Below are 18,526 nucleotides of genomic sequence, written 5' to 3' on the forward strand. Positions count from 1 at the left end.
CAGATTTATAAATTATTTTTTAATTTAATTATTTTAGTATATTAATATTAATATAATTATATATATGTTAATAAAAATATATTTATTATATTAGATAATTCGAATATATTATGTTGGATAGGTTTTGGAAGCTTAAACTCGTATTTGTTTACCCACTTTTCTTTTCTCGTCAATGTGAATCAGACTAAACTCAAATTCCAACTTAAACCAAAAAATATATTATATTGGATTCATGTAAATATTTGTAGCAACAAAAACTAGTGCTGACACCAATAATTGAGTAATGTGCTGCTTGTGATTTCATAATCCGTGCCAATAGGGTTTTAAGTGTGATTTTAGATCATATAGGAGACCAATTTTTCACATACATAATGTGTTTCCTTAAATTTTAAGTATATATATTTTGAATCAAAATTTTAAGAAGATTTTTATAAGAAAATTGTGAACTGATAACCATCAAAAATTCATTTTTTCCCATTAGTATTTATTAAATTATATGTATTATTTTTGACGTAACAACATCGAATGATGAAATATTAATTAATTCCGAATTGCGCATCTCATAAAACATTATATCTGTTTCAAATTCTTAAAAAACAAAAACTCGTGCACAGGAAAGTTTCAAAGTGTAATTGTTTTACCTTGTCTGATTAGTGAATTTTGCAATGTTTGTGAAATTTTTTCATGAATATAAAGCACTATAATGAGTCTAAATTTACCTTATACTGCTAAACAAAAAAAGAACTTCCAAATATTATCTTCAGTTTTTTTTTTTTTTTTTTTTTTTTAAATTAGTTACTATTTGAGTAAAAGATAATCTATCTTCAGAGCCTATAAAAACATGTTAATCTGACAATATCAGAACCTCTCATCCAAATATAACTCTTAACCATTTTCTAAAAATTATTTGCAAATCTACTTTAACTCGCTGGATTTATTTCAAACATTGCCAAAGCAACAGCAATTAACTGAATATTGGAGATTATAATTTGATTGATTGATTGATTACTGTTCCTTTTTGTTAAACATTGTTCCCGGCTAAATAGCAACAAACCCTCGTGAAAAAATCAGTTTACCATTTCCACCTACTGTTGCCAGTGCAGAATGCCCTGTGTTGGATTATCCGAATTTGCCCATCTCCATCTTCTTCTTCTTAATTGCTCTTTGACCATGATATATGAACGAGTCTATAATCCCCGCAACCGTGAAAATACCTAATTGACAATCAAAATAACTTCCATTTAAACAAGAAAGATAAATTAAAGAACAACAGTTACCATAGAGGAGTAATGCCTAAATCTTAATCCAAAAGGAGAAAACCTGTGACCATCATTAACTGTCTGATATAAGCACCATATTGACTAATCCAAGGGAATATATTTCCTATAATAGGCTGGACAATTGGATTATCAGAACTATTATAACATTTCACGTTACTGGGGAGAGGAACCGGGTGTACTCTACCACAAAATTTATTTATATTCGGGGTTATGAATGTGATAAAAGAATGTCTGACACTACTGAAAAAAATGTGTTTAAAGCAATAAAATGCTCTAAGTTAAGAGTAACTAAATTCTTATTTAGAAAATAAAAGTTACAAGTTAGTATAAAGTGCTGATTACAAAAAATGAGGAATTATATTTTGCAAAAACTAATAAAAATATATGTATTACAAATACATTGTTAGTTTTAATATGATATCAAGAGGGTAATTAAGTAAAATGGTTAGATAAAAAAGCATAAAAACAAAGAGAATTAGTATTTGGGTGTTTATTTTCTACTTCAAAGTCACTTTTAATAACCTAAGAAGTACCCTATTTTGTGTTACCAAACACAAATATTGAAGTAAGGATATTGAAAACTATTTATAAGCACCAAATAAACAATCACAAACACTCTCTAAAATGTCTATAATGTTTTAGGCAGAGTGGGACTAAAAGATAAAGAGATGATAATACCTCCAATAACTGCACATATGTGTGTCATCAAGTGCAGGAATGAAATATGTTCCTCTTTAAAAGTAACCTGCAATATGAAAAATCGTCCAATTCTCAGGAAAGTGAATCAGCTAATATATTTTTCTAATAAATCAGCTAATATTTAAATTCATCCAAGTAACTATCTTGTCACCCTCTGCACAAATGGAATCATATAAGAATCAGGGAACAATTAAATTGGGTTACCAATTATACGAAAGATTCCAGAATCCCATATAAGTATAGAAGATTAAAATCTTTAAAAGGAAAGCAAAATGGAAAATTTTTAGTTAATGTCAGCTGAAACACCTAGAGTCTCATGAAAGCTTCATATCAGAAACTCAACTAGGCTGCTAGATATTGACAAAGGAACCCACCTTAATTGGGGAGAGGTCATAGACAAAGAAAACTCCCGAAACTGAATCAAAGTGGACAACCTCTGAGTTCCTAAAATGTTCTGTCACCGAGTACTGCACATTGCAAATACCCCTAAATTTCAGAAAATGATCCAATGAATAGACGAGAAGCAAATGTTTTTTATCATCAGTTTCTAGCAACACCTGATTTGAATGCACAGTTCGGCCTCTTATATCGGTATATATTGTAGGGACCACCTGCATAGTTAACCAATTAATCTGTGTGAGAACCTCATTTAAAACATGAACTAATGTAAATAACACCATCAACCGCACAGCATATCCATACTGCACCAACAAGCAAATTCTCCACCTTGCTTTTCCAAACTTAAGTTTATGTGATCAAACTTCTGCAAGCTAGATTTCTTTCATTCAAGATATCAACAAATATTTAATGGCTGAAGTTTTAAATTTGTCAAAACAACTCTCTCAGAGAACAGTCAAAACTGTTGGACTAGATTTTCTTTCAGTAATCACAACGATTACTAAAAATCTGGAGTTATTTCTAGGTGATATATTGAAACAGATAAAATGAATAGTTCTAATTGAAATTGATGATGCAGTTACAGGAAAGAAAAGATGATTCTTGGAATGGGTTATACTTAATTGAGTTACATTTCTTTTATTTTGTTGGAGTTCCTATATCTTCTTTCTAGTTGTTAAACTTTCTTCCATTCCTGATTTTTACTTTTAGGGGCACATTTTGGTGTGAGATACAGTCAATACTTCCTTCGGCAGCGTATATCAGTGACTGTTAAGATAAAACTTGTAACCAAGATGTTCATAAGTTATGCACGTTTCTAATACCAACAAATGCTAATAGCCTTCCTACTAAGTGCATCAAAAAATCTAAAGAAGGGCAGAAAAGTTTCATATCTGATTCAGGGAAACCCTGGGAGTAGTGTGAGATATATGTATATATATAGATAGAGAGAGAGATAAAAGTATTTAACCAGAAAGAGAGGTACAACCCTCAATAGTACAAACCTTGATAAAATACTGGTACATACCACTCGGGGTTTGATGCACCCACTGGACCCTGAAAAGGTAAAATGAATTGAATAGAGATTTTTATTGAAAAAATATATTATGAATTAGTTTAAATAGGCAGACGTAGTCTCAACTCAAAATTTTGACGTCACAAAATGGTATGAATGAAACCAAATATTCCAAATAGGAATTCTTGTCTCTTTCTCACCATATCTAGGTCTTCTTTTCTTAGGCAAACCATGATCTAATAGAAGCCATAAAACTGCCATATGCCAGATACTAGAGCTGGCCACAGTGAAGCTACATTTTGGCTTAATATTAAAAAATAATTTGAACACCCAATCTTAGTATCAGAACAAAACAAGTTTACAAGCATAGCCACAGAGGATGAAAATAATAAGAAGGAAGTTAAAGAATACATGCAAAGAAATAACGCACAGCCAAGTTTAATGCATAACCTACCTAAGGACATTAAACAATTTCCCAAAAAATTGAGACAGCAAAAATAAATTCTAATTTTGATGAAAGATATGGAAGCAAAGTGAGAAAGACTCACCCATCCAGGGGATTTACTACTCCAGGAAAATAGTCACCAAAAGCCAATCTATTGATGCGATGAGTTATCTGTATCATGCACCATAAGGTTTAAAACTAGGTAAAACTAAGCTAAAAAGAAAGGGATACAGCAGGACAGACGTTAAAATACCATTCTCTATATTTATGGGGAAAAAACACGAGATGTCTCTTACATTATAACTATCTGTTTGGAAAACTAAATCATTGAAATGAAGATTTGATTGCTGAAAGCTCTTCCCAGCAACAAAATGGAAATTTCCAGCAATTCTGTTAACTTCCAAAGATCCAAAAATATTACATCCTTCACCTTCTTCATCTTTGATCTTCTGGAAAAAGCCTTCTCTTGTGCACTGAAAGGCAAAGCACATGGAACAGTTCAGAAACTATATAAAGCAAAAAAGAAGTCCAACAATTTTTATAGTTTCACAGCCAGGCACGAGAAGAAGCATTTCAGATCAGAATGCACATGGTAAAGTTCATTGTACTTGGTGATTAAATTCAGGAATTCACAGTTCTACCTCAAGAACTGCACAAAAATAAATGGACAGCATTATGCCTTTGCAGCAAATAAAGTGAGCCACCATGACTGGATCATTGGAAAATCAATTGACTGGCAACCATCATTTATTATTCTGTAAACGAGTTCAATAACACGGAATCTATAACACAAAGAACAAGTTGCCTGCTCCGCATCAAATACACTCATTTGTGGTTCCAGATCTGCGAGGGGTTCCTTTGTCTAAACACCAAGGTTCTAAATGAATAGATAAAAGATAATCAATGCTGCAAGCGGCATTCAAGTCACTAATACATTTGAAAGTGAGTTTGGTATCTGTAGTGAAATGGCAATTACGATTTCGAAGATTTCCCAGAAACCCAACTTGCTTTCAAATTTGAGGCCAATACCTTTCTTATGAACAACAAATTATTTTTTGAAAATGAGATAGAAGTATATTGAAGAGGACTAGGTGTCTTCAACAATAAAAGAATACTGAAAGGAGAAAACGCCCTGATAAAAAAAGAAAGTTCAATAAAGAAAGGCTAACTAATTCCTAAGGAGAATAGACAAAGAAATATCCTTGTACATCGCATGCACCTTAAGCCAAGCAAAGCCAAAAGATTCCTCTTTTCTTCCACTTTATACAATCATTAAGATTTCTTTCCTCAGGTGTTTGAAGTGAAGGCAACAACCATTCAAGGAAGAGATGTTGCTGGAATTGCACTCTTTAAATAATTATCTCCAAATAAAAAAGGACAAAAGATAGCACAGTATTAATATGTATACTTTTAAAGTGACGACCAGATGTAATAGCTTATATCCTGCCCTTTCTTTTCTTATTTGGATTTAAAAAGAGATCACTAGGAAAGAGAACCAGACGAACACCACTGAAGGCAAAGAAGATATCCTGTTAAATTCTAGCACCTTTACTTGGTTGTGCCCAAAAAGAGTTTGGAAAAATCAAGCTTTCAAACTGACCTGGTCAATCAAATCTGCATTTGTTAGCCCCCAACCTTTTTTCCTATATGCTTCACGAACCTCTTCACATGTGTTACAGCAATCATCATCCGTCTGCAAAATAGATGTGTACAAATATATATATATATATAGAGAGAGAGAGATGGATGGATAAGTAAATAGACTTTTGAAGAACGAAAAAATTAGTTTGATCAGGATAACACTTAGAAGACCGAAGCATCTTTATGTTTCACTTAAGAAAACCAATTTAAACATAAAAACCCATGTTAAAAGGCAAAATAAAAAACATGATGAGAAATCTAGATAGCCGCAACAAAAATTAATTTTTTTTTTCAAAATTTCATTTAGGTGATGATTAGATGTCAAATAGTTAACACAAAAGTTTTAAATCCATGCATCTTGCACCATGAAAAGAAAATTTTTTCAGGCCCCAAGATCTTGAATTTGTAACACTTGTTACCAGATAAAGCTGCTCCTAAAAATGAAAGGACAAGATCAGGAAATATTGAGAAAGATTTGCTTCAGAAACATAAATAGGGCAAGCTCCCAGCCCCATACCATTCAAATAAATAATCCTGATAGTGATGGTGATGGTGCTGGTGATGAATCTTACAGAACACGACATCTAAATTTATCAACCAAGGTTCAAACATTTTTTTCCTGAATGAACATAGGTTTAAAACAGCAAACCATGATTCAGAAATTTTCTTCCCCTCTAAAAAACATTGGATGTTTGGAGGGAGACAGGGAACTAAAATAGTTCTCTGACTAGTTTTTTAGCTAACCAGTTTGAAAGTTTTTATCAGTGCTCAACTCATATTACTGCCATATGCTTCCAAATCAAGTAGACAAGTGATACCAGACCATATAATTATTACCATTTCTGCACCATAACATGAACCACAATATTTTTCATTGTGTTCAAGCCTGCCACCATGCCTCTGCAAGGGTTTCTCAATCTGCACAAAATAAACATAAAATAAGAGAGACAAACATTAACCAGCTAACAAATAAGAAAAACTAAAAGAGAGATGATTTTGACTGACGTATGCATAGTGTAAAAATAAAGAATATGAAAACAGTAGGAGAGATGGTAAGATGAGTAAATACATAACAGAAAAATCCTTTGGACCAGACAGAAATGAAGATATAGTATCTAAAAGATAATGAGAGTCCTTAATAATACACTTGCATAGCTTCCAATTTTCAATCAAAATAGCTTGTAGATCTTTCTGTGGCAAATCTTCAGTGCCTTTCGAATAATAGTTGTGTTTTTATCAAACAGGAAGAGTTTTTAGCTTCAACACATCCTTGTACCATTTTTATGTCGAAAATTTTTCTTCACTACCATCATCACATATCTTACCCACAACGTACTTGGGAATTTTCGCTTATAAGCCCTGCAGAATAGCCTTTTTAGCTTTTATATTCTTTCCACCAAAATATTATTGAAAAGGTTACCAAATTTTTTCCATTTGTCAATTATAGCTATTTTACCAACTTTTCAACTTCTAAGCACTCATTCACCAAAAAAAAAACAACTTAAACTATCAAAATGGAGCTTATAAAGCAAACGAAAAACAACTTAACAAAACATATTAAACTTATTTTCAAAATCTTATAAGCTCCATTAGTTTATAAACTTCATGTACTTCTACATTAAACCGATAAATAAAGCCAATCCAAACAGCCCATTAATATGATTTAGGTCTAATCTTTTGGTTCTAATAAGATATTATTTTGGTTTACCATGTCATTGCATCATCCTTGTTCAGGTAGTCCTTGGATCCATTAACCTAACTTGCATTAAAGATCATTTTAACTTATCCTCTCTGCTTTCTCAATCTCTTTTAACCATTTAGATCTTTCAATCAAGCTCTTCCTGCTCAATATTCAAACTTTTAATTGAATGCCACCAAACAATTTTTTATGAGAAATTGCTACCAAACCCCATCATTTCACCACTCCATTTGTTTCATTATAACCACTCCCTTCGGGTCTCATAAAACACCTAAAAACAATACTTGGACCATTTCATCTGCACTATTTTAATGAAAACGACCACTAAAGTTCTTTCTTCAATTGACTATGCCAGTAAGAAGGTAGATACCGAATGAAAGGAAGTCAAACTAAGAAACAAATTGACTACATATATTGCAGTTCTTTCTTCAGTTGATTGCGTCAATAAGAAGGTAGATATCAAATGAAAGGAAGTCAAATTAAGAAACAAATATATTACACATATTGCATTAATATTTTCCTATAGATACATACATCACGAAAGAAACATAATGGAAAATGAAGTCATCAGCTTTTTTAAAAAACAAAAATTTTGGAATAGCTAAAAAGGTAGGATGTTGTAAGTGGTACTTATCAAACAGATTCAAGACGTAAAATACATACTTTGACACAGAAATAGCAACAAAAACAATACTTCTTTCTACTAACCTTTGGTGCCCCAATCCCATCTTGCCTGACTTCAATGACATCACCATGAGAATTAATTCTTCTCTTTATTATGTCATGTCTCTACAAATAAAGGTCATGAATCAGTAAAAGCAACTAAACCAATAAAACTGGAGAAAACAGAAACGATCAGATGCACCAAAATGAATAAAAACTGAATGGTTAAAGAGAAGCAGCATTTCATATAACAGCCATAGGTTGCATTACATACTATATCACGATGCTGCTCTCCACTGATGTCCATTGCATCAAGACTGAGTAATGTACAAGGAATAGCAGGAAAAGTGACATCAAACTGCAAAATAAAAAACATCCAGGAAGTTAATCACTAAAACATAAATGGTTGTCCTTGCAAATTTTTAAGGGAAAAAATTAACCATTATGCAACCTAAAATTCTGTATATTTAAAGAACCAACTAACCTGAACCTTCCTTTCTAATTATCCTCATATTTAAAGACTGAAGCAAAGCAAAATTTTAAAACTTGGATGTTCTAGGATTTTTTTTTTCCAAAAAATGCCGTAGGAGCTCAATGTCAAAAGAAAATATCCAATACTGTTTCCCAACATTAAAAGCTCAGTGCGATCCCAGAACACCTTGCATATGTTCACAGCTCCCATATATAAGATGCAGAGTTACGCAAACTTGTTAATTGGGCATTTAAGGAAAACTTCTGTTTGCAGGAACCTAGATTAGCTCCATTTGGGATGATGTTTTCAATTAGGTTTCTGAACGGCTCAACTGCTGGTGGGGAGGTCTATTTTCTTTAGGGGGTAGAGTCACTTCAAAATCAAAACATGTCTATACATTATTCCTAATTATTGATCTCTATTTAGAATTCTTGTCCAATGCTGAGTTTGAAGAGGATTATATATAAGTTCCCCTGAACTAGGACTTAGGAGGTTTCAAGAGATCAACTGATAGAATGGGAAGTGTATTGTCTTTCTAGAAACAATGGAGGCTTGTGCATTGGGAATTTGGTATCATAGAATTTATCTCTATTGTCAAAATGACTTAAGTGTTTTCTGCAGGAACTTTGTTCTCTTTGGCACTGGGTAATTAAAAGCATCCATGGTAATCACAGGAATGGAAGGGATTCCATTGCTAGAAATTTCATTACCCACAAAATCCCTATAAGGCCATCTCCCGTGTATAGGACTTGTTCATTCCCCTTACCCGCCTTAGAATGGGAGATGAATCACGCATATTGTTTTGGAATGATTGCTACATAGTCAATAACTCATTAATCAATCGGTTCCCACACTTATATAATGTATGCTCATGTTATAATCTCTCTATCTCTTTGCCTTTTTAGTCACATGGACAGGAATCTCCTAAATTTTCTTTTTTGCAAAAACCTTAGCAATAAAGAAGCCATTGATATGCTAACCTTACTTTTTACTCTTGGAAAATTTCCATTATTCTCACTATCTTTTTTTTTTCTTTTGAGATAAAAAAATATACGAAGTATATGATTGCACCAAGGTGTCACCCATTTACAAGATATTTACAACTCTATTAATATCTCAATGACTTTTCCAAAATCCTCCATTCTATAAATGTCATGATCAAAATAGTGTATCCATCTATCCTTAACTTTAGGCCTGTATCTCTCAATTCTCTCAAAAGTTCTACTATTCCTCTTTTTCCAAAATATTCAAAAAATAGTCAAATGAATAAGATTTACATATTTTTTTTTACATATCCCCTCCCAATCCCATAACTCATCCTTCACCGACCCTGCAATAACCCAATTAATCCCTAATAAACCATATAACATTGTCCAAAGATTATACACCACTAAACACCAAAGGATAATATGGTTACAAAATTCAGCAGCTTTCTTGCACAGATAATAGCCGTTCACCATTGTTCTACTCCTTATCGGTTTATCAATAGTCAAAATGTATTCTCTTCCCACTTCTCAAGCAAAAAAAATAAAAAAAAAAACAAAGCAATTCTTGGAGGAGTCTTCACTTTCCAAATTTGATTATTTGGCAACCGGATCAACCAATCCTAATCTCTTCGCACCAAATGATTATAAAAGGACTTGATAGTGAACTCCCGTGCTTCTTCAATTTCCACAACATCTGGTCCCAACTGTCATTCAAGTGCACAGTGGACAAAAGATGAAGTAATACCTCATATTCTTCAGTCTCCAAATCGTTGAGGTTCCTAGTTACATTCACAAACCACTCCCTGTTACCATTTCCCTCTCTATAGGCTTCCTCAACAATGATATTCTTAGATTATTTTTTTAATCACTCCTAATCTCTTCGCACCAAATAATTATAAAAGGACTTGATAGTGAACTCCCGTGCTTCTTCAATTTCCACAACATCTGGTCCCTACTGTCATTCAAGTGCACAGTGGACAAAAGATGAAGTAATACCTCATATTCTTCAGTCTCCAAATCGTTGAGGTTCCTAGTTACATTCACAAACCACTCCCTGTTACCATTTCCCTCTCTATAGGCTTCCTCAACAATGATATTCTTAGATTATTTTTTTAATGCATGATATTCTTAGATTATTTTTTTAATGCATGATATTCTTAGATTATGCAATGGCAAAAATCTTCAGGAATTGATTTTTGAGATTTCCTCTTTCAAACCAATCATCCAACCAGATTAGGATTTTATTTCCCCTGCCCAACTTTCATTTGATACATTCTTGGAATTTTTGTCTCCCCATGCTTATCTTTGCCCATAACCCCATCCCATGCGATGTAACCACCTCTCTAGTGATCCCTCCTCCATCAACAATCCCCCAACTCGCTTCCACAACCTCTCCTTTTCCCTCATATACCTCCATAACCATTTTCTTTGTAAGAAAATATTCATCTTAACAAAGGATCTAAGCCCCAATCACCCCTGATCCATAGGCAACTTCACCTCTTCCCACTTAATAGATAATATCCCCTTCTTCCTTCTTCATCTCCCCCAAAGAATACGACATTGTGTAGTTTTCAACTTTTTCATTACTTTCGCAAGTATTGTCAAAGCAAACAAATAATAAATGGGAAGGTTAGTAAGCATGCTTTTTATGAGTGTTAACCTTCTAGCTTTAGACAAAAAGTTCTTCTTCCACTCTGCTAGTCTTCTCTCAAACAACTCTATCACTGATTCCTAAGTCTTCATATCTTTATATTTAGACCCCCAACAAAAGGTCAAGATACATGATGGGTAGCTTTATAGATTTGCAACCCAATACCCTTGCTAAGTTATCATCATCCCTCTCGTCTTCTATTCTCACTATTTCTGATTTATTTAAATTAATTTGTAATCTAAAAACTGCTTAGAAGCACAAAAGAACACATCTAAGGTTTAATATTATCATCTCCTTAGGTACAAAAAATCAAAGTATCATCAATAAAGAAAAGATGAGAAACCTCCACCTGTTGATCCCTTCTATCCACCTGCACTCCTCTTAATAGCTTTAACTCTATTGTTTTCTCCAACAACTTGCTTAGCGCTTCCATAACAATGATAAACAAGTTTCAGCCCACCAGACGCCTTGAAAAAAGAAGACCCTCCATTAACCATCACTGCAAAAGATGAGGTGGCAATGCACGAACTCATCCACCCCCTCCATTTCTGCCCGACCCCAACCTACCCAGCATATAATCTACAAACTCCCAAATAACATGGTTATACACCTCCTCTATATTTAACTTGCAAAGTACCCCCTTCCTCTTGTTACCCACCAAATCGTCCATCAATTCATTCACCACCATGACAACATCCAAAATCTGCCTACCCTCAACAAATTTATGCTTACTCTCCCAAATAACTTCTCCTAACACTCTGGACAGATGCCTAGACAAAATTTTAAAGATAAGTTCATAGATACACCCACCAAACTGATAGGCCTTGAATCTAAGATGTTTTTCACCACTTCCACCTTGGCAATAAGCACCAGAAAGTTGAGTTTAATGACTTCACAAAAGACCCCGATTCATGTAACTCATTAAAGACATCCAGCAGATCTCCTTAAACAACATGTCATAACTCTTGCAGAAACCTCATATTGAAATTGTCTGGCCTTGATGCTTTATCACCATTGCATTCCTTCTTGTCTCATCCAACTCCTTGAACTGAAGTCCATCCAATCTTGGCCTTCCACTAACCTCTTCCACATACAGTTTATGAAAGAAACCTTGAGCTTTATCCCTCATTCTTTCATTACCCCTTATGTTGTGGTTGTCAATCATCAGTTCCACATAGTTACACTTTCTCCTATGACTGGTCAAACAATGAATGAATCTTGTATTGCTGTCGCCCTTCAGCCATCTCTCTATACTCTTTTGTCTCCACAAAATCTCCTCCACATGAAGCCCAATACCCAAGTCCACTCTCAGCGATTCTCTTCTCACTGCTTCCTCCTTAGTTAAACCCCCCTTATCCTTCCTTCTTGTCAATGTCTTCAATTTCCTACAATAAATTGTTAGTACATTCTTCTTCTTTCACTTTCTCCTTCACCCACTTCTTTATCTTAGCTTTCAATGTTATAAGTTTTTTAACAACCCTGAAACTTACTTTCCCATTCACAAATGTATCATCCCATCTTTTCTAAACCATACATAAGAAAGTCTTCGTCTTTAACCATTTGTTATCAAGTCTGAGTGGAAGAAGACCCCATTGTATTCCATCTGATGCAATGCTCATTGGAAAATGATCAGATATAGGCCTTTGCAGCACTTTTTGCCACAAACCTAAAAGCTGAAGAAGACAATCATATGACACTAGAAACCAATCAATTCTTGAAGATGAAGGGTTGCTTCTTTGGTTTGTCCACGTCCAATTACCCCCCAACAGTGGTAACTCCACTAGGTCCAACTTGTCAAATGCTTATATGAGTTCATTGGCACAAGCTCTAGATAAATATACATTCGACCTCTCTTTACGTCTCAATACCATATTAAAATCCGTCCACAACTCATTTGTTACCCCATTTCTTCTTACACTCCAACTCCCTCCATAACACAATCTTTTCACTACTAGTTCCTGTACAGTACACCTTAATGAACACGCACTCTTCCCCACCTTGACAATTCTCAAACAAACACGTAATAGTTGTCTCTCCCAACATCACCTCTTTACATGTAAATTTCTCCTCCCTCTACAACACCACAATATCTCCCGCCACACCTTCCGCCGAAAGAACTTGTCACCCAACTTCCTTCACTCTCCATAACTTTTTATTTTTCTCTTTGAGATTATCTTCATTTTTGTTTCCTGAAGACAAAAGACATACGACTTCCATCTACTCATACATCTCTCGATAATGTCTTTTTTTTTCTATTATTTATCCCCCGTATATTCCAAGAGGTTATTCTTCCAATTATTTTACAAACCATCAGCAAACCCCCTTCCCTCTTGTTATTTTTCCTCCTGCAATCATCAATTATTGATAATTGCAACTTTCTCAATTCCCTTGATTCACCCTCTCCATGCTTTCTCCTTTCCTTAGCCACTGATTCCTCTCCCTTCTTCTTCTTCTTCTTCTCCTTCCTCCTCTCTATTTCTGTAAATAACTCCATTACAGAATCTTCAATACCTTCAAAAATGGCCCACAATATTCTGTTAGTTCTTTGGATATTTTGTATCACCCAAACAGAATTGCAATCCTCTCCTTCGTCACTCTCTTCATCCTCCCACAATCCATCTTCTCTCTGCTCTTCTGCCATTGGTTCCCTTAAGATTATTGTGATCACATCTCCTTCCTCCACTAGCACCATCGCCGACTCTCTCTCTTTCTCTGGTTCATTTCCTTCTTCCAGGCATTCTTGCCCTACTACCTCCTCTCCCTCTCGTCTTCCCTTCCTTTTATCTGAAGACTCCCCTTTCAATCTCGTTTGTTCTTCATTTGCTTCTTCAATCGGATTCGGCTCCTCTATACCAACATCGATCTTACCTTCGATTTCCTCCTTTCGCTCCTCCTACACGTCCACTCAAGCTTCATCTTCTCCTCTCTCTCTCTCTCTCCTCTCTTGAATACTCCATTCAAGTTAGACTTTTCTTTACTAGCCTCCAGACCTCTCACTCTTGGGCTTTTTTTTTTCTCCTCATTTCTTTACTCGATCCAACCCTCTCCACACATTTTCTTTTTTCCGCCCACGTGAGCCTCATGCCTCCAATCAGCCAACCTTTGCCCAAGCTTCTTGGCCTAATAATTCCCAACCCAATCCTTCATCCCCAAAATGACTACCACTTCGTGCGTCTTGGTAAAATCCCATGCGATGGTCCTACTCCTCATTTTGAAATTCAAAATTGACCCGACTCACATCCTTCAGGGGTCCTATCTGCCCTACTCGATTCAACACTTCTCTTATGCTTTGGACCACCTCCACAAACAACTTCTCCGCGACCACCTCCACAATAATCCAAAAGATTCACCTTGTAGTGTGGGCACTTAATAATTCTCTTTGTCTGTGTGATACCCTTCCCCTCTTCCTTCACATCTTCTCCTCCAACTACCACCTACCTCTTCCTACTATTCGGGTTCATCAGTGGGCAGTCCACTAGCTCAAACACCGAATTCATCACCTTCCACCAGTCTCTTGTTTTTTCTCCTTCCAAGATAAATATTCTCTTCACTGCCCCTCCCTCTCTTCTCTGTTAACACCAGGTATCTCCCATTCCAGTTTCGCCCAAGCGCCACCCAGAGTTTGTTTCTTCCTATCGTATGCTTTCCCCATGTCTTACCTCCCTTCCTCCGTTATAAGTCCTCTAAAGCATCTAATAGCCAAACCACATCCTCTTCCTCTAAAGATATCGAGACTCGGAACCCTCTCCCATTTTCAGTAATCCTCAAACCTTCCATTTTCCTCCCCTCACAAACCACGTCAAATGATTTATTCTCAGTTACCAGGAACTTCCTTCTCTGCACCACCATATTCTCCTCCCCTATCTAGTTAGCCTGAGCGGTCGACCTAGTCTTCCTCTTTGTTTATCGTCACTCCTTCTCCACCTACTTTTCCTTTCTACCGTCCGCCCCCCTTCAACCTACCACAACCCGAGGAAATCGCTTGCCTGCTCTTTCTCACTCTAGAACTTTCTCTCTTTAAAAGTTTTCTCTCTTCTATTCTCACTATCCAAATGAAAAGATTTGGAAATTAGACCCCTCCAGAACTTTTACATGTAAATGTTTATTTGGTCATATTACCCATAACTCTTACTGCTAAATACTTCATTTACCAATGCATTTCGGAAAGCAAAAGTCCCTTCAGAGCTTAAGTGTTTTGCTGGAACTATTGTTTTCAATAGACTTAACAGTAAGCAGTTGTTGCAATTTTGTAGGTCTTATAAGGTTCTTTCACCAAATATTTGTGTTGTTTGTTTTAAGAACAGGAAGACCCATGAACATCTATTCCTTCACAATGCTATGCCTTGGAAGCAGTGGACCAGGTTGTTTGGTATCCTTGAGCTGGTGTCATTGTCCCTCCTTCATCGGACTGCTTCTTCCTCTTACCGTGCGGGGTTGAAAAAAGCTAAAATAATCTGGAGAAGTTCAATGATTGCAGGTTTAAGGGAGCTGTGGCTAGGGGTGGAATAACAGAATTTTTTTAAGATCGAGTCCTCCCTTGTCAGCTCCTATGGGAACAAATGAAATCTCTAGCCTTCTTATGGGTTAAGACTGATGGACAGTTTACTAACATTCTGTTCTTGTGTCACAGAAACTGAGGAGCGATAGTGCACTGAGTTTGTGATCTTTGTTGTTTTAGTAAATGTTCTTAGCCTTCACAATGTAAAAGGTTTGGAGGATATATTATCCTCAGCATCATATTTTTTCTTCTCCTATCCTTAATAATATTTCTCTTCTTATTTTAGGGGGAAAAAAAAAGATTTTCAGGAAAACCATAAAAAGCACTAATTATTACGTTGATGCGCAGTTTTTCCCCTCTTGAAGTATCCACTAAAAGCTTTGTCTCAGTGATAGTGTGCAGGTACAATCCTGCCAAAAGACACATATTAGTGTATGAGAACCACAAATATAATTATTGAAGAACCCAAGATTCAGTTATTAATATTTTAAACCTTGATAAAAGATGATAAGTTCCTAGATTATCTCTACATGAGTTGCAACACTTGTATAGTGACATATAACTTTGACAAACAACAACATTAACAACAGTGAGCAAAGCATAATGGCAAATATATGATTGCATCTACCCTTTCTGTCCTCTTTGTAGTTCCTCACAATGTTCATTGATTTTCCTTTTCTGTCTCCCTGATCTTTGATCATTAATTTACACATTATAAAGCCAATTCAGACTAAGGTTGGAAGAACTTGCAATCTATCCAACCAGGGATCTGATAACTTCCAACGGTTGAACCCTATCTTAAGAAGAGAATGGGTTGGTTAGTTCTCCCCATGGCTGGTGAACATAGAACCACAAGTTGAACCTCCATTCTTCATCAAAACCACACTTTGACGTCAAAGAATATGGACAAAAAACACAAGAGTAGACCTATAATCAGTAGTCTGCCAGAAAAGCAACCACAAACTCAAGGACATTAAAGGGATATCTCAAATATGCTCTATTGCAGATTTGGGGAAAAAGATAAATGGTATTGAGCTATTTTCACAAACTCTGCAGCTCTTGACTAACCAAATGGCTAATACTGTCTTTATATGTCTTTAAAAAAAAATAATAGCATATCCTATCCGAAGTACCTTTCCAAACAATATACCGAGAGAAGTAAAACAATATTATTTGCCAAATATAGATTTCAGGGAACCAAGTCAAATTACATTCACTGAACATGGCAGAACCAGCTACATATTAAATGCCCAAGTGCAAAATATCTTGCATATGAGCCATGGACAATTACTAAATAGTTAGAAGTTGTTTGCATTAAGGAACATGAAGATGGTTTAGTGCAGCTATAGCTTTTTTATTTAAGACAATAAATAAAAATCAAGTGAAATAAAAATTGAAAAAAGTTATGGGATGCCATGGCTCTAACAATTGGAGAGGGGGGGGTTTGTTTGAGAAGATTGAGCAGATGATGAAGCTTAGATATAGACCATGAATTGGGAAACACGTGACTAGGCACTATTGCAAAAACCAGAAAGGAACTTTCTGAAGGGATCTAGTAAAACTGTTCAGTCAACGTCCCCAAATAACCACAATGACTACTAGTTTTCAAATCGAGCCAAGTTCAACTGCTCACAGCACATATATGCTGAAAAATGTGCAACACTGATCAAACATTTGAATCTCTTTTTTCTGTTTTTGCGAGAAGAAAGCTTGTAATGCATCTATCATAATCAAAGAATTTTCATTTATTAACCAAATTACAGCTAAACTCAAGTCACCAATGTCTGTGTGCGCTTTGTCAATGTTCCTTGTGACTACCAAAATTAGATATGTGGGGAATAATTTATTGCATTTGCACTTATAGAGTACAATTAAGGTGTACATCATAATCAGTTATGTTACATTGAATTTTTCTTTAAGAAGGATAATATAGTGTTGCCTGCATGATATTTACTAACAAAAATTTTATCCTGCGTCAACACTCCAATTTCACCAACTCCCATATCCTAGCTCTTGATTAACGCAAGGAAAGCTTCCAAGAATCTATAGTGTTGGCACTCAACGAAGACGTACAAAAGCTCAATAGAAGAAATAGCTGGTAAAAAGCTCCATTCAAATCGACAATGCCGAATGCTCAACTCTGTAAGTCAATCATGAAAAGTTATCTCATTAACGAACTAAAGGGAAATTACAACAGTAGTAAATTAAGGACTTTTGCTCAGTATAAATCAACTTTAGGTTTACAGGGTTTTGCTCAACAGGTAAACTAAAGAAAATTGCGTGTCTACCAAAAAGGATCCCTTTCACAGAGCAATATACCGACCTACCAACTTCTCTAGTATCCAAATCCCACTGCGACCCTCCTCTACTGCCAAAACCCAAATCGCCAAGCAACAGAGAAATTCCCTTCTATATGATCACCTTATATACAGTCCATACACACGCATACACACAAACACACACATCATATACATATCTATATGCATACACGTAAAACGATACGTAAACAAAAGTTAACAAAACCTGAGTAAGAAAAACAAAATTCAAAAATTGACACGAGAAAGAGGGAAAAAAAAAAGAACATACTGAATTCGGATACGAAGAGAATGAACATGACAAGAGACGAAACGAGGGTGATGACGCCACCGGAGAGTGTACGGTTGTAAAAATCCTCGTTAATTTTAGGGTACGCGTCCAAGCTCTTAAGATTGTTAATGATGCGCTCCATCGTCGAGCACCGCAGCGGCACCAACCTTTCAACCTCCTCTTATGAACGGTTGAGCCAATTGAGAGTCGGCAACAACGAGAAGCTGCCCGAGGAGACAGGAGGAGGACGACGAAGGAGATACTTCCAGACGTAGAACTTTTCACATACTTTTACTCGCACGGGCATTGCATTACTGTGTAGTACCATAATTGTAAGGTACAACATATTATTGCATACCATTATTATATTGTACGTGTTTTTATATATATATATATATATATATGGGATACAAGAATGAAGGGGCAAAGTTGGTCAGCGGGTCCACGTTGATATAGAGCATGGTCAAATTTCCATATAAAGAAATTAAATTGTGT

At 35.4% G+C, this 18,526-nt stretch overlaps 1 protein-coding gene across 1 annotated transcript; it reads right to left on the reverse strand.

Annotated features, from left to right (window-relative positions):
• Positions 1 to 964: 964 nt before the first annotated feature.
• Positions 965 to 18,328, reverse strand: LOC110816156 (uncharacterized). The gene is made up of 13 exons (XM_022044215.2): positions 18,032 to 18,328; positions 15,782 to 15,855; positions 8,113 to 8,196; positions 7,884 to 7,964; positions 6,314 to 6,394; positions 5,436 to 5,528; positions 4,132 to 4,308; positions 3,939 to 4,006; positions 3,380 to 3,431; positions 2,537 to 2,590; positions 2,354 to 2,446; positions 1,959 to 2,025; positions 965 to 1,214 (listed from the first exon to the last, which is right to left on the reverse strand). Exons 1-13 carry the CDS (start codon positions 18,171 to 18,173, stop codon positions 1,120 to 1,122), a joined length of 1,161 nt encoding a protein of 386 aa, XP_021899907.1. The 5' UTR covers positions 18,174 to 18,328; the 3' UTR covers positions 965 to 1,119.
• Between the last annotated feature and the right edge of the window lie 198 nt (positions 18,329 to 18,526).

This window comes from Carica papaya, chromosome 6, assembly GCF_054855325.1.
Source record: "Carica papaya isolate Zhongbai chromosome 6, ASM5485532v1, whole genome shotgun sequence".
NCBI lineage: Eukaryota > Viridiplantae > Streptophyta > Magnoliopsida > Brassicales > Caricaceae > Carica > Carica papaya.